At 34.4% G+C, this 23,110-nt stretch overlaps 2 protein-coding genes across 2 annotated transcripts; one reads left to right on the top strand and one right to left on the bottom strand.

Annotated features, from left to right (window-relative positions):
- The first annotated feature begins 12,110 nt into the window (after positions 1–12,110).
- Positions 12,111–12,596, top strand: LOC137410557 (basic helix-loop-helix transcription factor scleraxis-like). The gene has a single exon (XM_068095997.1). The coding sequence runs from the start codon at positions 12,111–12,113 to the stop codon at positions 12,594–12,596; it is 486 nt and encodes a 161-aa protein (XP_067952098.1).
- A 6,985-nt stretch (positions 12,597–19,581) lies between these two features.
- Positions 19,582–23,062, bottom strand: LOC137410546 (uncharacterized). Its single transcript, XM_068095986.1, has 2 exons — positions 22,400–23,062; positions 19,582–19,704 (listed from the first exon to the last, which is right to left on the bottom strand). Exons 1-2 carry the CDS (start codon positions 23,060–23,062, stop codon positions 19,582–19,584), a joined length of 786 nt encoding a protein of 261 aa, XP_067952087.1.
- Positions 23,063–23,110: the final 48 nt, after the last annotated feature.

Raw genomic sequence — 23,110 nt, 5'->3', positions numbered from 1 at the left:
CTGATTTACCTCGTAAATACGATAAAAGTTGTTCGTGACAGTTATGGTTTAAGCTAGTAATTTAAGCTAGTCTAAATATTTGCTATAATAAGAACCGTATGATTGTACTTAAAATATATAATTGTATAATTATAATTGTGCTTAAAATCGTTACATTATTATATTTTTATAATCTCACACAATCATTATCTTCAAGTGCACTAGTAGTAACCAACAGTATTTTTGCAAGCACTTTAAGCTTACATATTTTAACCGGTGTAATAAGTATGTGTACCATTATTCTACAGTATGGCAAGTAGACCGCGTGGTGCAATGGATAGGTACTCCTGGCTGCAGAATCCATGTTGAGAGTTTAATTCCAGTACGAAGCAGTCTTTTCATTGCTAAAACTTTAACATTATAGCAGGACATATGAATGACAGACATTCACAATTATATGTATAGAAGAAGAAAAGTCTAATAACTGGCTTTATTACTGTTGCTACTGGCACTGTCCTTTCTTCAAAATCTAAGATAATTAATTCATGGTGACTGACTGCACTCCGAACTCCTATATAATTCTTTATAAAATAGATTTCACAATCCAATATTTTTAAAACGACTGCTAGTTTTTTCATTGTCAATACGTTACAGGAGGGTGCAACATCTGTATTCCAAGTACAGTGGAACCCCGCCATACAACATCAATTGGTTACAGTGTTGGCATTGTAAGGGGAAAATGTGAAAGGCATATAGAAGCCCATAGTAATTATCTAATGCAAACACACCCTGATAAAAAGTTTTAAAATTTTATATACATACTGTACATATTAAAAATGAATAATGAAATACTATATTAGCCTTAGTAACTATAGTTACCTACAGTAACTTTAGTGTATTTAGTGGTGATGATCCGCAATAAAATGTAGCATTACAATCTACAGTACATACCGTATGGAACTCTTACCTTCAAAACAAACGTATAACATAAATCATAAACTTAAATGAATTTAGCTTACTAAACACACTTAAAGCTAAGTAGCTTACTAAACACACTTAAAGTTTTAGTATTTATTTTACTAAACTATAAACTTTACTTTTGTCATCGTCTTAATCTTTATTATCTGTTTCCGGTTTCGTTTTCACTATAACTTATAACGAATAATGCTGAACTGAGAGAGAGAGCAAGCTTTGCATCTCTTTTAGGCGTTGTGGGCGAGATTCCAGTGAATAGCATATTGGCTTCTTCGGTATTCCAACATATTCAGCACACCGACTGCCAAATTTAAATTTTGAGAAACATTTTTGTAGATGTCGTATGGCAAAAAAAATGCCGCACAGAGGAGAAGAAAAAACATTGTGTTTCACATAGAAATGAGAAAAAACAGTAAAACAGGGACACCGTAACCCAAGGGTGAACTGCACATCATCAGTTCAAGTGTAACTTATGAATAAAATAAACTCAAAAATCATAACTAAAAATAGCTTTATTGTATTACAGCATTTCAAATGTAGGCAGCACATAATGCATTACTTTGTAACCTTTCTAGGCATCTTTTGAAGATAAACATCAGTTTTCAAGGTGCTCACTCAACCACCAAGAGCAAATAATAGATGTTACAAGCCTTCTGAAATTATTTAAAAATACCAATATGGCAGCGCTGACTGGTCTAGGGGCCAAAATCGTATGAGACAGCCAAGCAATAGTTAGCCTAAATAATATTGAATCTATTTTTTTTATTTGTAGGAAAACTTGAAAAGATCACTTATATACAAAGATGTAGCTTATAGTTTTTTTATTGCCTCTGCAAACTGAATAGTTAGACGAGATTACGTTAAATGATTTATAGTGATTCTCATACCAAGCCTATAGGCTTCATGCAAAAACCTCGGAACACCATCGTGTACTAGAGTGCAACACTATAAATAAGTAAATTGCCGAGATCTTATCAATCGTTTAAACAATCTACTCGCCACTGGCAGCAGACTCATCTCTATTAAGTTTTTGTGGTGTGAACAGACATGACATGAGCACTCGATCTCTTGAAAAGCAATCAATTATCAATCATTGGAAAAGTCATTGTTGAATTTATTGTCATGCGGCTGTACCAGTCCATCACACTCTGCCCTGCTTCGCTAGCTCTGCCCTCGATTTTGGCATTGCTAGCACCATAGCCCACCATAGACTATTACATAATGAATTTATTGATAATAGTAGATAGTAATTCTACAATGGGAAAAAAGATATATTTTAGCAATAAAAAATACTGGAGATTAGCAGAGTCACACAACAAATGTCGAACCCAACTCTTTCGTGTGCACCAAACAAGAAAAATCAATTCCTAGTTTGTTTACTAATTCTCTGCTGAGCTCTGGTTAGCTCCGCTCAATGAAAGCTGACCGTTTGATTAAAAAACTTTTGTAACTAATGTATGAACATTTGGTGTAAGTACAAAATTAAATCGTTGCATTTAAACAAAAAAATTACTTGCAAATAAATTAAAATAAGAAATAGCATTTTGAAGTCATGAAATTGAGTTGGTGTCTAAAATGTTTCTAAATGCTAAGGTAAGAATACAAACATGCCGGCACTTAGGAACTATCAGAAGGCAAGACTGTTTAGTTGAAATATTTAAAGTTTGAAGGATGCTGCAAGTGCCTTTGTTCCTTCATAAGTATGACTTGGTACTTCAGTTTTAGCTAAAGTTCACACTAGTAGAAAAGTTTTTGCTATTTAATATTCTATCGGTGCGGCTGAATAATGGTTTTAATGGTGGAAGATTAATATTACTGAATAAAATATTTTATTCCTCATATTGCAATGAACAATTTTTTTCTCATCATGAAAAACTGACAGGGATGTGAGATATCTATTGACAGAAGGCCACTGACTATCAAACACAGCTTATCTGAAGGGTCTCGAGGTGTCACATCATATTACTACCAACATTAGAATTATGTATATTCACTTTTAATTGTCAGAGTTCAACGAGTCCCAAGATTCACTCCTGCTAAAGTTAGGGAGGCCTGAAAAGGCCTCTAGTAGTGAAATAAAAAAACGAACAGTAAAATTATAACAAAAGAAATATAAGTAAAGATAATTTCAAAATGGAGTACCGCTGCTGAGTTTCTCACCTACAAGTCTAACTTATCGAATGATGTAAATATTTTTGATTATATTACTTTAGTCAAAGATATTTATAGAAAAGCCAAATCTTGACATTAGATGGACTATTTCAAATCATACAAAAACAGACAAGGTGAAACTGTTACTACTTACGCCTCTATTACAAACATGTAAATGATACCAAAGTGGTACGTGCATTAACCTTTGAAGTCAGATCTACAGAATGCTACAATAGTAGCTTGAAACATTTTAAGGCAGACCAAACATGTTTTAAAAGGCAAAAAAGAAGCGGAATAAAGCCTTTGCAAGAGAAGCTGAAGAAACAACTCCTCATTTATCGTGTTGAGCAGACGAGGAATTCAACTGATGAGTTCATTCATTGGCTAATTGTTCAATCTATTGATATCAGATATCAAACTGTAATAATAAGAGTTGTGCTACAATAATTGCTGAGCAGGCCATTTTGAAACAAATAATTTTAATTATAATCTGTTAATAATTTTTGCTATAATAAAAGCCATGTCCGTCTGTTTGTCTGTTCGTCTATCCGTCTGTCCGAGGCCACGCTAAGAGCGTTAGGAAAAATGCTCAGCACAGGATTGAACCTGGATATTCAGATGTCCAACTGAGCCCGTCATTAGCTGCACCACCTGATCACCTTGCTGACCCACGGAAGAATTATGCATATAATTACACATGCATGTGTAATTATATGCATACTTATTACACCTAACAATCATTCATGGTGCACAAGACTGCCAACATACTAATATTAATAATAATATAGGAATAATCGGTTAATAATGATAATAGTAATAATTATGATAATAATTTGTTAATAATAATAGTCTGTTAATAATAATCCGCTAACAATAAACATAATCATGTTAATAATATTTATAGTTGTTCACTAAGTGTGACCAACCAATCCATGAATAGCGTAAGAAGACACCTGATTGAAAATCTTGGCTCATTTTTTATGACCAGCAATTATGTGGGCCTGACAGCCCACATAATTATTTGTTCTAATTCAAGGATTGTGTGACCGATCCCTTGTTAAGCTACTCATCCCTTATGATTCTATTATCTGCATAAGAGCAGGGTGTGTGGCCAGCCTTTAATCTTTACTCCAAATGAAATTTCTGCCAACTGACAATCCACAAAATATCTTAGAGGTCAGTTTGGAAACATTTTTTTTGGCACCTTCAGTGGAATGCTGGAGGCGAAAGAACCAAAAGAGCAGTTAGCCATGTAGACAGAGTTCTATCATAAGTCAAAAAATACTGTGGTTTGTTAAAAAGCTCATCACTGGAATCGCTGAAACACAAGGCTAAAAGAACAATTGTTAACTATGTCCCTATGAAATACCAGGCAAAAACAGGTATGCAGGGAATGAAAGAATGTTATTTCAAAGACCACCTGATGCATTGAATTATGGGACAAACCTTTATCCAGTTTAGACTAATGGATTCTTCGCTATAGTTGACTTCGCTGTTGCTTACCCTGCTGCTCGTTACAAAGGTCATCAATAGTCAAAGCAACCAATCATAAAACATTTTATGGTTAAATGCCAGACCAAAAGGCAAGCAAGTCTGAGACACATTTGATGCACGATATGGCGCAAAATACTTATGTCTATTTTAACTTGACTTATTCCTTGCTTTGAGTGTAGTTGCCTTTGTATGCTCCTCACAAACGTTTAACACTGTCATATATTGTTTGTCTAAGAGCTTGTGGTTACACACTGTTGTTGTAGTCAGTTCAGTTGTTGTGAGGGGTGGAGAGAGATTGAGTTGTGAGGAGTGGAGATAGATTTGAGTCTTGAGGGGTGGAGAGATTGAGTTGTGAGGGGTGGAGAGAAATGAGTTGTGAGGGGTGGAGAGATATTCCATTGGCCAATTCATGACACATTCAGCTGCTCACATAACTGTTCTGTGATTTAGTTGCGCAGCTTAGATTATCAAGCTCATTGCTTGGATAAAAACGCTGTCAGTGGTGGAAAAATATATATATTGCTTTATTGGCAATAATTTTGTTTTAAACAGAAATGTTTTTCAAATTATTTCATACAAGAATCATAAAATGAAAAACAGAAAAAGGGCAACAATTAGCCACTAAAATCAAATGAATGGTTTGACAATTAGCATTTAAAATACTTAAAGGTTGACTTGCAACAAAATTCACATTACAGTTATTTGATATCAAAAGATTCATCATGTCTTACTCTGTTGTGTTGTAGGTTCAAAATATGTGGGAATGTGATTACAAGCTCTTAAAAGCTAAAAAACAAACAGTTAATCGCACCCACACGAGACCGCCGTAGTTTGGATTCTCTTTCCAAAACGGCTCCAAAGTTACGTAGTTGTGGTCGATGGTTTCTGTTTACACTTTCATGCAACCTTATTCATCGAAATATTTTCACAAATATACTTCACGCATTCAATAAAACCATGTCTATTGTTCTTACGCGTCTGTTTTATCGTCATTGTAATGCTGTCACTTTTAGCCGTGATATCTTATAACTTACCGTAACAATTTGTTTAATTTTTTAGCCTTAGCTTGAAGGAGTACATATCATTGTCTGATAATCATGATGAAACTGTTGGTCACTTGTGATAATCGACAAGTGCTGCAGAAATTATTTGTGAAGTATTGGGTCACATGATCAGATTACGACTTGCCAATTAGACCAAACCGAAACAAAACTGTAAAGTAGCGAGCATCTATATTTGATACAGGGTCTTCGGTAAAACCCGAAGTGTTTGTCATAAACTAGCGCTACGATAAGTTTTATATTGAGCTTTTTATTGACCTTTCAATTCACGTGAGAACATCACGTGACAAGACGATAACCAAATTTCATGGCTACGTCAGAGAAATAAACAGATTCCAATCTACAGCGGCTTTTCGTTTTTGAGCTTTTAAGAGCTTGTAGTCACATTTCCACATATTTGGCACCTACAACACATTAGAGTAAGACATGGTGAATCTTTTGATACCAAATAACTGTAATTTGAATTTTGTTGCAAGGCAACCTTTAAAGAAATACAAGAAAAGAATATAAAAAGACAGAGAGATAAAGGCAAATGAAGAACAGGTTGCAGAAAAGGCTGTAGAAGAAAAGATTGGCAGCTTATGAAGCGAGCGATCAGCAGCTGTTGCATCTTCATGTCAGCAAAGACATGAAAGCTACTTTCAGTACAAGGATACAAATTAAAGTTCAACACATGTAAACATTCTGTATGAAAACAAAACAGAATATTATATTCAACATAGAGAAAACGAATTTTTAATTATTTCTGTAAACAAAAATAATTTTCTTGAAAGACGCACGATAAACTTTTGCAAATCTTAATACTTCTAGCAAATGGAACAGCATGATAGCTAAAATAATGGCATGAATGAGGTCTGATTATTAAACAGGTCAATTGCCAATAGCCTGAGTTCGTCTCACACTTCTTGCCATTCACTAAAACCATAATTTTCATTAGGCGGGTTCATGCTAGTGTTGGCTAAACTAACTTGCACCAATAACCACAAACAGAAACATTAGTTATATGTAGCCAATATTTCCGTTTGTGGATATTGTTTACACATGTATATAGAAAACTGGTGATATCAAAGGTTTATAAGCTATAGGAAGAATAACTCATATATATATATATATATATATATATATATATATATATATATATATATATATATATATATATATATATATATGTAAGTATTTAATAATTTTTCCTATAGCATATAAATATAGTTTTTGTTCTAGGATAGATCTGACTGAGATAGAGTGCCATACATGCAGCAGAGAGGGAATAAATCTTAATAATGATAATAATGAAATAAAATTAAATTTTAAACAAAAAAAGAAACCTTTGGTATGACCAATTTTGTGTTCCATACTTTCTCAATTTTGCGACTTTGCAATCCTGTGATAATTTTCTTATCGGCTAATTTTCTATTGGCGATGCTTGAATAGCTACATTAGATATGTTTAGAGGGTATGCCTGTTTGATAACACAATACATCATATGTTTAGAGGGTATGCCTGTTTGATAACACAATACATCATATGTTTAGAGGGTATGCCTATTTGATAACACAATACATCATATGTTTAGAGGGTATGCCTGTTTGATAACACAATACATCATATGTTTAGAGGGTATGCCTGTTTGCTAACACAATACATCATATGTTTAGAGGGCTTGCCTATTTGATAACGCAATACATCATATGTTTAGAGGGCATGCCTGTTTGATAACACAATACATCATATGTTTAGAGGGCATGCCTATTTGATAACACAATACATCATATGTTTAGAGGGCATGCCTATTTGATAACACAATACATCATATGTTTAGAGGGTATGCCTATTTGATAGCACACAATACATCATATGTTTAGAGGGCTTGCCTATTTGATAGCACACAATACATCATATGTTTAGAGGGCTTGCCTATTTGATAACACAATACATCATATGTTTAGAGGGCTTGCTTGTTTGATAGCACACAATACATCATATGTTTCTTGGCAGGTTGAGTAACGTTGTGCATCAAAAACAGTTTAATAGAAGTTACCTTTTAGCTAAAGCAGCGATCACATGACAAGCACTCCTATACTTGTTTAAGGCGATGACCAACTAACCTTGCAAGCGAGCATTTCGCTCTATCTACTCTGTTGATAGCTATCAGGCACACAAATGCATTGATTATTTCTATTAGTTACTAGCATATTACAAAAATATAGCATTTATACTTTTGTTTTCAAAGCAAAACAGAGCTTGTTTTGTATGAGAATTTGAAACTGTGGGCTCGGCCTGATATGATTGGTTGTCACAAACAAGTGTCCACAAAGTAAACAGATTCCAACTTCGTTTTACCAATTTTTCAGCACAAGCCTAATAAGCTTGTTCAAAATTCTTCAGATTACATGCACCCTTCATGCAGTAGCACTGGTGTAGAGTTTCTATATTTTGAAGTTTTGGTCAAAATGTAGTTCATGATATGAAACTCGCTCACGCCAGAGAACCACACGCGAAACACAGAAACATTGCGCTGACCAGTGTTATGTCACATTTGATCGGCATGTCTGCTCGAGCTGTCAGAATTGAGAGCTCAGAGGAGAGCTCGCTGATGGTAGCAGTCAGTATAATTAAACACCCGTTAGACAGCAACCAATCACTATAGCAGACTCGCTGCTGTGGTTTGTCGCGGTTTACACTTTGTGTTCATCAATCAAGCTATAAATGAACAAACAGACATGAGAACTCGGTATTCGAGTACCACAGCCAGGCAGCAGCATAATCGTTTTATCATTTGTGAAACAATTAAGTATTTGCCAAAACGCTTTCTCGCCTACTTGAAGAGCAAGGAAAGAGTGTTCTGTTGAGGTGCTCTCCCAGCTGACTCAGCAAAGGTATTCTCATTATATGCTGGAAAGGTATTTATTCAGTCAAGAGACACCCTTCTAGTATTACAATAGTTGAGGTAGAGAAGAGTCCTTCTTGTTATTAATACAAGTAGACTGCTAGGTTACAAGCGTGATGATTGTCTATCGCTGACTCCAACCACGGGTCATCTTGAGTAAGTAAATATTGCTTTTTATTAAACTTACAATTTAAAAGTTATCAGCTTTGCGAGTTTGAAATTTAATAGAATGTTCATAGAATCTTCAAAATTATAAATTGAAAGTGTAATTTCAAGTCGCAATAAGAACCAATTTTTAAGGAGTAAAAATAAAGCGACTTCAGTTTATATCAGAAAAAAATTTGTAAATTAAGATGGAACAAAAAAAGCAGTGTTAAGTGCCGCTCAACTCTGCTGCCATATTTTAGTACAATCCTAGTATGCTGCTGATGCGAAGCTATATCGAAATATTTTCCTTCATCTTCATATAAAATACTGAACCTCAGTAGCTGTAGTTAGTTGCAGAAAGATTTTTCTACCCAATGTCTATCAAGAAAACCTGATCCTCGAGTGGTTGTAGCCTTTTAATAAGTTGTATAGGACAAACAGAAGAAATCTAGAAGTGTGTGTTGATGTAATCCATTCTGCTGTTCAATGAGTGATTATGGCTAGCAATGAATTGAGGAGTACAACTTTGTATTCATAACAAGAGTAGTGTAACAACTATTTATGACAGTTCTTCATTTTGCGTAAATATGTTTATTATTATTATGATTATGCGCTGGAAAAAAATATCCTCAACTTCATCTTACTTAAGATGTTCGACACCATAAGAGTTAAAAAGGGTCTAGTGGGATCTTCTAGAATGTTATAATAAAATGGTTTTGCACGGTTTGATTCAAGCATTTGAAGGTAGTCACTGGAGAGGTCTTCAGCTATATAGCTGCCTATAGCTGCATGTAAACCACTGGAGAGGTCTTCAGGCTATAGCTGCATGTAAACCAGTTAATAATGTATTGATGATTTTAGCCAAATTTTGTTCAAATTTGTGATTGAAAAATAACTCTTGTCGTTAATCTAGTTTTTCTTTGTTTTTGTTTATAACGGCAGCAATTAATTTTGACCAATTTGGATGTTAATGATGTACAGCTGTTTTAAAATAGTTTGATAAGACAACAGTAATAAAACTAATATATATATATATGTATGTATATTGTATATTATATTTACTATATAATATATATTATATAATAATACTAAAACAATAATAAGTTCGTTACAAACAAGCAATACACCCATCATCAAATGATAGTTGTTGCTATCAAACAACAAACCGTTTACAAGATAGAAGTTGTTACTACGGATTTGTCAAAAATTGAAACTTCTAAATATTTGCTTAATTTTTAAAGTTTGGCCAGATTTCAGCGTTATACAGTTTTTCGAAGTCTACACAAGAACCGTGCAAAAGCAACAATTCATACTAACTGCCATGTTTCATAAAAAATTATCATATCTTTAATACCACACATTAACCTTTGGTAGATTGTACTTTATAAATTGAAGAACCCAGTACTGAAAGTTTCTTTTACAATCTAAAAAGATAAGGTTATGAATTTGAGCACTGTCTTCTAACTTCCACAAAATCTTTTTATGATAAAAGTAGACAAGTTCATAAAACTCTGATAACATAAAAAATTGTTGAAAGAATAAAAAACTGTTGAAAAAAGGCATTTAAACATTAACATAACTGTATTAACTTGGTGTCTATATTGTAATTGTATAATTCAACTTGTATTTCCTAACCTTCATGTACCCAAATAAGGTATGGTGACATGACTAGCTGTAGGTCTACCAAGTTAATAGCCAACACATGTCTTTTCATTATGCCTTTACAACATTTTATTTGCTGAGATAAACAAAAAACACAAATTCTCATCGATTCCGTGTACTGTTTCTCAACAACCACACTTAGCTCAGACCCTACAGTCATGAAAAAGTCTAAACACCTAATTAACGGGCATCATCTGTCATCCCGCCTCGCTAAATTGTTAGTAAAAGTAATTGCTGCTACAAATTTGCCCACTAATGTGTCTAATGGTGGACTATATTGGGTGTAATAGATGTACTGCGAGGAGGAAAAATTGCGACAAGCTCATGAATTGCTCTAGCAGCTCTTGTAGGAAATGACTTGTTGTTATGGAAAAGGAGCAATTTATGATTCACTGTTTTTATAATATAAACATCCTGACATTTTTCACTTTGTCCGATTTTGACTTACACGGGATTTGAAATGAAAACTTATTAGCTATTATTAGACTCGTGGCATATCTATGACTATTTGGTTCTCACATAGAGCGCTGTAGTATTTCTATGTATAAAATATGCATAGAGGTCCCATAATACATGTAGCAGAGTTTAGGTAAGACCTATCTGTCTACCTCCTCTTTTGTTTGGTAAGTTCACAGACTAATTCGAAACAAGAATAGAAATAGCTGTTCATTTTTAGCCCGCATAACCGCTCCCACTATATACATCGGGGTTGACTGCAGCTCCCTCCCCTTCATATACATCGTGGCTCACTGCGGCACTCTTCTATTGTATATCACTAGTGTTACATGCGACGAAGTTTTGTCATGTTTTTTATCTTCGTAGCATGTAAATGGTTCAAAACGTCGAATCTTTAAATCTTCAAAGCGGTTCAAACCTCCGTTTCAAGGGGGGTATTGTTGAAAACATAGCAACAATGAAGTACTGCGTATCATGTAAACATTGATATTCGTATTACTTCACAAATCTTTGCGTTCGGAGGTTGGATTTTCATTAGTGAAGTCCTTACATCATCTCTGTTTTTAATGCACGCGTTTTAAAAATATTATCTTCAAAATAAAAAATATTAACTCCCAAATTTAAAGAAAAATTTCTTACACGCTTTGACGTTGATGTTTGACCTTGGACGCATTTTAAGAGTGCCAGCCGTGATATAAATTATACACCCCGTTGTAGATAAAAGCGCAACAGACTAATATAGAAAACGCAGAGTTGTACGACAATTTCTTCATAGCACGTAAACTCATCAGCTACGAATAATTGGGAGTTGTGCACCTACTCCTGCGTATCATGTAAATTTGTCCTCCTCATTCCTACGATCAAAACCACAGCTTAGAAGCTCAAAAACTCGTAGCATGTAACACTAATGTATCAAAGCATTTAAATTAGAAAAAAATAAGGCTTCAGGCATTTTGAAGTAGAGGAAGATGCCATAAAAAATCCACAAAGTATATGAAAGAAAACATCATTAAACGGAGTTAACTGCCTGAGCCATCTTACAGCATTTATCATCTTCCAACTGTATGAAATTATAATGCATAACTAAACAGTTTTACACTAACAATTCATGAATAGAATTAGACATACCAGTATCAGCTCCTAACGTCTAAACAAAGCTGATGTAGATATAATATTCCTAAAGAGCTTTTGACCAATAAACAATCGATACATTACCATTTTACAATTACTTTAAATTCATCGTGTAGATTGAATCCACTTGGAAAGCCAATACTCAGACCTAGCTGTGTCTATTTTAGATGCCAAAGAGACCGAACAGTGAAGATGGCGACAACCATTCTGACTCCAGCAGCGGAGAGTCGCCACCAGTTCACGAGTTCTTGCAGCAGCCCAAGGTAGAGACGAGTTGCACCGCCACCCGTCCGCAAATACCATGCACGCAGGATATTGCGGTAGGCAGCACAAAGGAACGGGATCGTACACATTCTGTAAACACAGCATTCTTTGAGCTACGCACACTCATTCCGACGGAGCCGCCGAACAGAAAGTTGAGTAAAATAGAAACATTACGACTAGCTGCTAGTTATATTTCTCACTTACACACAGTGCTCATGGCGGGAGTAGATGTACTAGACCAGCCGTGTATCAGACATCCAGCTCTACACCTTTACGGCATCTCCAGCTCATGTCCAACAAGGACATGCACATTCTGTCTCAGCGCTCCTAAACAGACTTACTCGAGCTGTCGACAGGCAGCGCCCAAGCACAAGCGCCAGAAGTTGTAGACACGATACCTGCAACATTTTAACATTTATTTCTTCCAAATGGTAATCACTCATTGCTCAATTCTCTAATAAATTCAAGTTAGCAACTGTTATGTTACTATAACCCTTTATTCACATAATATACACACTGTGAAAATCTCAATCTACCCTCATGTGCCGTGATACAAACTCTCTCTTATTAATAAAATGAAAGAAAGTAAAAAATAAATATATTTTGTATCCTACGGCTTACTTGTAGACAATTAAACTCCAACCATTAATAGACATCGTCTGAATGGAGTTGTACGGACATGCATGGTGTTGCTTGTGATTTTAATATCAGCCTGAAGAATGATGGTTTTATAGCTTTTATTTTATTCATACCAAGGATGTTTCACGGTTATCACACAAAATTCAGATAGATAATACCATAGATATATATATAGAGATATATATATCTATGGATAATACCAATACCTGAGCATTCAACATTTAATTTGTGTTTCTTGAACAGGAGCTTGTCACTGCGAGATCATCCTGCAGGCCGATTTTAAATCAATTTACAGCCATGAAGTGCAAAAATCTAAAAATTGCAACAAATTTATAAACTGCTTGCTCAGCTGCTGTGGTAGATGGCACATTACAGAATGGAAGTCTCCAACAAGGAACTATTTATGGTCCACTGTTGCTATGATATGAAAATCATCTGATTTTTTACTTTATTAATAGAATTTGAACTTACACAGGAATAGACATTAAAATTCTTAAACTCTTACTAAACACATATCATATCTATGACTATTTAGTTGTCACATAAAGCACTGCTGCATTTCCCTCTTTAAATATGCAGAGTTAACACAATACACATGGCGGAGTGTTGGTATGATCTATCGCTCTATATACTCCTCTTTTTGCTAGGTTCACAGAATAATTCTTTTAGAGCTTTTTAATCTGAATGAAGCAAGTTATGTTGATGTCCGTTATATTATAAATGCTATATAAAAGTAATCAAGCATACGTTCCCCAATCGTTAACACAAATATAAAATGCTAATAAGCACCAGAATTTCTATATATATATATATTATATATAGATATTATATATATAATATATATATAATATATATTATATATATATATAATATATATTATATATATATTATATATATAACATATCTATATATAATATATATATAATATATATTATATATATATTATATATATATATAATATATATTATATATATATATAATATATATTATATATATATTATATATAGATATTATATATATAATATATATATAATATATATTATATATGTTATATATATAACATGGAGCTTGGACTCTTTTGTATTACTTGAACTCATAACCTTAAATCCTCATGAACTACTGTACAGTACATCAAACTTTTGTAAGTTATATTTGGTTAATAAAGAATATCCAGTTAATATGTTTTCAGTAGTCATGTCAATTTAGCTGCAAGTAAAATGAAAAAACGTACACAGAAAAATTGATAAATATAATAGCAACAGGAAGACTTGAAGTTTCCACGTTCTTCTTATCCGCATATCGAGGTTCTTAGTAAGAAAAACTGAGATTAGATTATAATATCAGCCATGAAAGAATGGTGATTGTGATAAAAAAGTGAAGCCATTTATAAGAATGTTTCAATCTGGAAGTGGAGACCTTCGTGTTGTGATTAGATGGAGATAAGATAGAACCAGTGATCTAAGTCAGCGCCCGTTCTGATGCAAGTTTTATTGTGACCTCAGAGTGCAGATTTTATCTCTTATATGCCTTTGATTGTGGATTTATTAATCAATCCGTAATCTGCATTGATGAGAAACTCTCCAACAACTGCAGACTTGTTCTCCACACACATTTTATAAACATCAAATGAGACAGTCTGTCGACACTTTTTATTAGTTAACATGATAATTATATTTTACAAGTAAAAGGTCAAGGCTGAATTCATCATTCATTTTTGTTTGTCTAGCTGTCATTAAATATTTTCAAATATCAAATTGAATTACAACACCTGTTTGAAGAGATTAGAAATTCTCTTTTATGTTTTCATGACCTCATCGAATGTTTGATGACCCTCATGACTTCAACTAAACCTCATCTATTCTCAAGAAATATGTAAGCAGGATGTTTAGAAGTCATGAAAGTTTGTTTCTTTTATAATTTTTACTTCCTGGGAAAGTTATTACTATTTGATGCCACAAAGGCAGGTTCACACTATATCGCCGTATCTCGGCATTGATGCCACAATGCTTTGGTGATCGTCGATGATAACCATGTTCACACTATCACAAACTAATTCCGTTTGCATCAGGAAACACTCCGTGACGTAATGTTCCCATTTCTCTTTTTAAATTTTCGTGAAGAAACCTCTTTGTTTTCTCGTCCTGGAATTAAATACTAGTCCCGCAGCGACTATCATAAATGGATATGAATAAATGCAGCTATCCGCGACCACGAATTACCATCACTGAAATTGCTCACATCTAAAAGGCGGTCGTCAATGCTTGACGAAATATCAGGAAAGTCTGACTGCTGCAAACTTTTCCGATGTGTCCGCGTTGCTTCGTCGATGTCATAGGTTCACATAATCGACGATGAACGCCGTAAGGAAACCGCTGACAAAGGGCGATATATTGTGAACCAGCTTTAAACCATAACTGCCACGAACAACTTTTATCGTATTTACTAGGTAAATCAGACATGCTGATTCCGATTTTGTAATCAAAATAAAGATTAGGCCACTAACTTTCAAAGTAATAAAGGATTTTTTATAGCGTTTTAATATCGGTCTCGAAAACAACACGATCTGGCATAACAAGCTCCTCCCATAAATACTTGACGTAACCTAGCTTTTTAGGAACAGAAGTTACGTAGAGGTGTTTAGACCGATTTAGAATAATAGAGATGGGTGTTTTAAAATCTGTTAATATCTAAATCCAGCTTTAAAAATAATAACAGTCTTTTCTGAAAGGTAGATAAGCTATGTAGCATTGCATATTTAAAAAGCGCGATAACAACGCTAGCTCGTGATGAAACCGCGCTTTTTGAGCTCATTTTTCTCGGCGTCCAGCCCATTTAAACGTCATGTAACAAGCTGCGAGCAATTTGAAATAGTTTATATCCCTTTCATAAAAAACTGAAATTATTTTACAGGCTGGATTTAGATAATAATGGGTTTTAAGACACCCATCTCTATTATTCTAAATCGGACTAAACTTTCCTAACTTCCGTTTCTGAAAAAGCTAGGTTTCGTCACATATTTATGGGCGGAACTTGTAATGCCGGTTGTGTTGTTTTCGAAACGGATATTGAAACGCTTTAAAAAAGCCTAAATGACTTTGAAGGTTAGTGGACTAATCTTTATTTTGAGTACAAAATCGGAATCAGCGTGTCTGATTTACCTAGTAAATACAATAAAAGTTGTTCGTGACAGTTATGGTTTAAGATGCTAGTGTCAGGCCTCTGCTACAAAAGAATGAAGTTTTGTGCAAGATATGGCAGCGGCTGACTTCAGAGTTGTCGTCGCATGATCTGTTTCAAATAACTTGCAGACTGCCTCGGCCTAGACAACAATGCTTAGTTTATTGTATTGTCAAAATTTATTAAAAAAAGAAACTGACTGATTTATTATGTTTACTTTTTAATAGGAATAGTAACTCCCACTGATTAGTGTAGAGCCATATTAGGGAGATCTGTCCACAAATTTCTACCAACAACAAAGCGCTACTCACCAAAGTTATATGATATTCACTAATGCCAATCAATATCTATTAAATACAAGTATTTATTCTTTTAAAACATGGTGATATCGAGCAATTTTTCATGACAAAAATTTGATCGACATCAGTGATGATAAATAAAAATTAAATCAATACGATTGTTGCAATAGAATTGGAAAGATCAATCCTGTCAAGGAAATATTGTTGGTAAAGGAGAGTCGGCCTTGAAATGTCGACCTGATTGCGTCAAAAAGGGTCATATTGTTGCAAAACTATAAATATAGTCACTAATTTGTAACGTGTGGGAAGATATTTTTAGTAATAAAATTCTTCAATAAACAATAAATGGTCATATTGTTACAAAACTATAAATATACTCACTAATTTGCAACATGTGGGAAGATATTTTTTAGTAATAATTTTTCTTCAATAAACAATAAAACTAAAAACAATATAAGAATGAATTAAAAACATACAAATCATCTAATATTTAATCTATATTGATGACCTTGGCAGGGCTCTGACATGGTTGCTACAGTTATTACTTTGATGTTCATCAATGTACAGAAAAGAAGTCACAAATTGGGTTAAAAGTAGTCGATCTTGCGAAATGTCCGGGGACAGACAAATATCATGACTTTAAATTATATAAAGATGGATCTTTTCAAAGATCAATCAAATTTTGTTCACAGACAACTGGTGAGTCATCTGACATTATGGCAGATGCCAATGGCCTTATGCAGGCCAGTAGGCTAGATGAGAGACATCATGCAGCAGTTCCTATTCAAAGTAAAACCTGCCTTCTAAAGTAGCTGCATACATCAAGGATACAAAATGAATGCTTTTTCCAGAAGTGTTTCACAATTCATAGGAAATCTCTAGTTTGCAAACGACTCTAGTCTGAGACCTTAGTTCAGTTCTTTTCCAAATTTTGTGGCTGTTTGTCAGAGAAACCCCAAAAAGTTTCAATGTTCTTAGGCTAGTTATATTCAAGATCCTTTGAGCTGTTTCGCAACCTAATCAGTGTGTACCATACTGTGCCAACTACAAGTCACGTGAAAATCAAGCGGAAATCATCCGAATGAATCAAGCATGGGTCACAATACTTGGTAGCAAAACCACAGAGATCTTGTTATTCGAATACAGTAAATCACAATGTTTTCTGCTGCTCATCTCCATGCCATTGAGCAAAACTTCCTTTCAGTTGCCATACTAATTTTATCTGCAGGATAGTAACAGCTGTTAACTGTTAACAGCTGTTAGCTGTGAAGCTCATAGAAGCATTTTAGAAAGTCGGTGGAGCAACTTGCAAAGCTCATCCCTTATTCGCTCTTTATTTCAGCCTAAAATCCTAAGCCACCTGCTGCCAACTGCTGCCACATTGATAAGTGCAGGCTGCCTTATACATGTAGCATGTTCCAGAGGGTGGCAATCCCTGAAGTAGCCATCAGCAAAGCATTTACATAGTTTGAGAAAAATACTTTGTTTTAAAAATTTATACAAAAATAATGACTTTGATGTAAATACGGTGTGAATAAATGACAGCGTAAAAAACAGGTGTTGAGATAATAAAATTTACTGCCATGTTTGATAGTGATGTTGAATCTGCTAATAATATGTTATAAAACCATAGAGGTATTCAAATATATGTATACATAGCCTGATATGTAATGTTACATAGAGCTCTCCAGTTTAGCTATCCAATAACAGAAAACCGCACTTGAGACTAATTGCACCAAAACTTGGACAGTCATGCACGTTTTTAGTTTTACACTAAGAAAAGTAAAAAAAAAACAATGATAGACTTTTTCATCTGACAGATTTTTGACAGCAATTGATTTGTCATCTATCAACTTTGCAAATTGATCGAGCATATTTTAAAACTATCAGAGTAAACTAAACTTATCATTTGAAAATGTTACTAAGAATTCAAGATGGCCGCTCATAGAAAATTTATTTTTGCGATGCATTTAGCTTTAATTGGCTAATTGTAGTATATTTTAAAAAGCTGTTTTAACAAGATTTGCTATGAAAATACCTGGTTTTGTTCTTAATAACTCCGGAACTACAAAAACTAAAATGAACTGCTGTTCATTTTAGTAGACTAAGAGTTGCGAGTAGAATCTGCAGACGCTAAGGCTAATAGAGACAAGCTTTAGTTACGGGTATTTGTTTATATTATAAAATATAGTTTTAATGGTCTGTATTTGCTTCTCAGCTGTCAGATCATTTTGAAAAGAGTAGGTCTACTTGTGATTACAAATATATTAAAATTTGACAACTGAAAACTTATTCTTCATCACAATAATGTATAATAATTTGAATTCACTTTTTGCTATGTAATGTATTTGGGTAGTTAGGAGGAAAACAGGAGGGGAGGAGAAATACAATAATACAACAGGCTAAACACAGCTTGGTATTGTTATAACATTTAGCCACTATACAGTAGTACAACGGTCTCACTACAGCATGGTATTGTTATAACATTCAGCCACTATACAGTAGTGCAACAGTCTCACTACAGCTTGATATTGTTATAACATTCAGCCACTACACAGTATTACAACAGTCTCACTACAGCTTGGTATTGTTATAACATTCAGTCACTATACAGTAGTACAACAATCTCCCTACAGCTTGGTATTGTTATAACATTCAGTCACTATACAGTAGTACAACAATCTCCCTACAGCTTGGTATTGTTATAACATTCAGTCACTATACAGTAGTACAACAATCTCACCACATTGCTATAGAAAAACGGTGCCAAGCCAATTTTTATACTGTTGCTAGCACTCAAAGGATTCAGCAAAGCTTTGTATTTTTCACTCTGAAGAAACAGGAACTATGACTAGGAGGTTTTTTCAGCTCCTACTGTTTGTTGTATTGTATAAATTAAAAAAATTTTAGGTGAAGGAAAATCTCTTTTTTTATTTGGTTTCCCCTCAATTTACACACGACTTATAAGATTACACAGCATTTGTACTAGAAGTAATGTTTCCAACTTCGATGCATTAGTAGATAAAAATCTAATCTGTGAACAGTTGTCACCAGCTAATTTTGGCACTAGAAGCCTGAAAATATGAAACCAGATGCGGAGACTGTAGAACTCATCAACGATAACAACAATGAAAAAATTGACTAGAATAATAATTCTATCGTACATGATCCATATGTATTTGCAAAATGTCCTGACACGATGAATCATTTGGCAGCATTAGCTGTGTAGTTTGCACTTGCAGCCGCAGCAATAAAAATGTTACACAACATATCGTTGATGGCATCTCATCGCACTGAATTCACACCGCCTTTCTGTTATTAGAATTCTAGCTGCTCCTGGGCTTGAGGCACCCGTACCAACTGCCTCCCTCCAGTTCTTTGGCTATAAATCACAATAAAAGTTGGTTAAAGCGTTGAATCAAGGTAACATTATAAGGAAGCACATCATATATCCCGTAAGCAGCTTTTGTGAACTTGAGTGAACTTGTAAACAACGAATCTGTTATATTTGTACAAAGATTATTAGTAAATTTTATACGATGCCTGCAGGCAGTTTGAACGATATTTCAACAGCATTAGGTAAAATAAACAATATTGCCACATTTTATTACAACTAGTAGGCCTACCCTGGCAGTCTCATGCAATCTGAGAGATCATCAGGTGTAATAACTATGGCCACAATTATTCCTAGATGTGGAAAAGTTATAACAGTAGTAACAATATTACTGTTTGTTATCTAGATGGCAGTAATATTGTAAATAAGAGTAATAAACACGTTTTATAGAAAACAATTTAAGCTACAATAAAGTGTCTACAGTTCTTATCCCAGCATGCAACAGGCTTAGGAGTTCCCATAATTATGAGGTCTAAGAAGTTGAATGAAATAGTCAACAAGCAGCTCAATAGCAAAATGCCTCAAACTAAAAGATACGAGAGGACAACTCTGATGTAGGGACATAAAGGCCAATGGAAAGACCAGAGGCTGTTGATCCATTTATGCTAAAACAGCCAAATCAAACCAACTTGCTAAAAAATTTATCTGCATTGACTTTTCTCTCCTTACTTTATGCGACAAAGAAGAAAGTGCAGAGGTCCGCGTCGAGAATCACAAAGCTGATTCGAGTGCTACATAAAAACTTTGATGTTCAGCAAAAGGAGACAAATTTCCTGGTTTAAGCAAAGATTAAACCAAAGCTTAACAATACTTTGCCAAAAAGGGAGCACAGTAGCAAACTAATAGTATAAATATAAAAATGTGGCAAGGAGTCAAAGAGCCACTTGTAAGTCACTAAGAAAGGGAGAGGGGACAACTGCAAGGACAATAAAATATGCGGGATAATTCATGAATTGGCAACTTTATAAATTGATGATCAGAATCAGATATTGATATTTGTAATACCGAAATGAATTTATACGTATCTACATTCATTTCCTATGTATGTAACTACATGTATGTACAGTCGTGGCCAAAAGTATTAACACCCCCCAACATTTTTTCATATTAATTTAGTTATTGCGCTGTTACAAGGCCCCTGACCTACATAAATCATATAATCTATGTATTAAAATAATCTTCAGAAAACTCTCCATCTCTTTAAAGCATGTTACAAAAGAATAGTTATTCATAGATGGGTATGACTGTGTGTTATGTATGTACACATAACTTATGTATGTTCTGTACTTATGTTATGTACGTACACATACACAGTTTCTCATTCTACATTTTGTAGTTTCTCAAACAATTGATAGCCATATTTTAATCATTAAATTTCACAGAACAAGTAGCTGTGTACATGGGAGGATTTTTACAAGAGTTATTAGTTAGAAAAACAAAGGCTTTTATTAAAACACAAATTGCCAGTAATCAAATTAGCCAATAGGATGCCTGCACTGGTAGAGTTAGCCAATAGGATGCCTGCACTAGTAGAGTTAACCAATAGGATGCCTGCACTAGTAGAGTTAACCAATAGGATGCCTGTACTGATAGAGTTAGCTAATAGGATGCCTGCACTGGTAAAGTATGCCAACAGGATTCACGCAAAAGGTGACTTAGCAATTACTTTACAGTGGAACAGTAGGAAAGGAAGATATTACAGTGAGAGCCTATTAATACATGTAGATGTGTATTGCACTTCCCAATAGATCTGAGATCCAACGGATTATCGGTTGTTAGTTGTATGTGAATAGTATGTTTATTTGATATATATGCATATACCGATATATCGTGAATCTAAAATGAAATTAAATGAAGAGTAAATAATAATAAAAGAGGCAATAGCAAGTTTGATAGCAAGTGAAAGTAGCATAAAAGATGTATAAAAACTCGCAATAATATGTAGCAGATAAAACATTGCTAACAAATTATGATTTGATATGAATGAGTATATAACAGATATAACGCAGAAATGCGCATATACTTGAAAAAGACAGCTGAAAACAAAGCATTAACTATATGAATAATAACAAATAAAAAAAGGCACTCCATATAATAATGATATTAAAGTAAAAAGTATTACCTTGTTACATCCTCTCAGGAAATGCAATAAGAATTGTCCTGGTTGTGATATAACGTGATAAGTATTCTTGATTGTGCTTTCTGATGACTTTAGTTTACTTTAGGAATATTGACGAATATGATAAGTGTAAAACACAAGTTACCAGCTTGAGGTGCACAAGATAAATGCCTCAGGTGGTCCAAAAAATAGAAAAGTGTTGCTGCCAATTGCTAATGAATCATACTTCCGATTATAAACCAAATACACAAATGTTGAAATAGTATTGAAAAACACATAAAATGAGGACAAGGCTTGGTGAAATCACAACCCTGTGGTTAAAATTGACTTGTTTGCTGTCTCTTGAGGACAGCTGATAGACTTGGACAGTGAGTAAAGATGTACACATTACTACGTGTATAGCAAAATAAATTGCTGAATCTAACACTCCCACCTAAAATTTTAGGATGAAATTTTATTGGTAGCTTTGACTAATACAACAATTTTGCTAACTGGTCTTACCAGATGCTGTGGTTTAGTATTAGGATAGCTTTTTGACCCAATCAATAGTTTTACAGCTCTTACCTCACCATCATGAGATCGTTCTATATCTACGACCCGCGCGAGTGACCAGTCACCTCGGAGTCCCTCATCTTTGAGTACGTGAACCACGTCACCAACCAACACTTCGTCTTGCTTGTGGGTCCATTTTTGCCTGGTTTGCAAGGTATGAATATATTCATTGCGCCACCTTCGCCAGAACTCATTAGCTAGCTGCTGGACAACTCTCCAATGTTTTTTAGAATAAATGTCTGCCTTCTCAAACACACCAGGGGGTGGCAAGGTAAGTTGTGATTTCATCGTAAGAAGCATGTTTGGTGTGAGTGGTGTCTGTTCTTCTGTGACGACACCAAGAGGTCGACTATTCATTACTGCCATCACTTCATATAGAAGGGTCCGCAGTTGAGGGGTGCTCAGTCTCCCACCATGCTTTTCACCCATTCCTTTTAGAATGTTTCTTGCTGATCTGATAAGTCTCTCCCAAACACCACCCATGTTGCTGGAATGGGGAGGATTAAATGTAAACTTGATATCCGGATAGTGATGGGTAATACGTCCTTGCATATTTCTAGCTAGGTCATTGAAAGCTCCTACAAAATTTGTTCCTTGGTCACACCGAATAGTGGATACAGCTCCACGAATGGCTATGAGATTTCTCAGAGCATTTATAAAGCTGTCTGAGGTCATGTCCTCTAACAGTTCTATATGAACAGCTCTAGAAGACAAGCATGTGAT

This window comes from Watersipora subatra, chromosome 1, assembly GCF_963576615.1.
Source record: "Watersipora subatra chromosome 1, tzWatSuba1.1, whole genome shotgun sequence".
NCBI classification, from domain to species: domain Eukaryota; kingdom Metazoa; phylum Bryozoa; class Gymnolaemata; order Cheilostomatida; family Watersiporidae; genus Watersipora; species Watersipora subatra.
This window is presented reverse-complemented; position numbering and strand designations above follow the sequence as displayed.

What these genes read in the sequence shown, in the direction of transcription:
- LOC137410546 (XM_068095986.1), bottom strand. Translation starts at nt 23,062, where the DNA reads ATGACCTCAGACAGCTTTATAAATGCTCTGAGAAATCTCATAGCCATT. An exon ending in AACGATCTCATGATGGTGAG is followed by an intron (nt 19,705 to 22,399) that starts GTAAGAGCTGTA and finishes TGTGATTTATAG; the next exon opens with CCAAAGAACTGGAGGGAGGC.
- LOC137410557 (XM_068095997.1), top strand. Translation starts at nt 12,111, where the DNA reads ATGCCAAAGAGACCGAACAGTGAAGATGGCGACAACCATTCTGACTCC.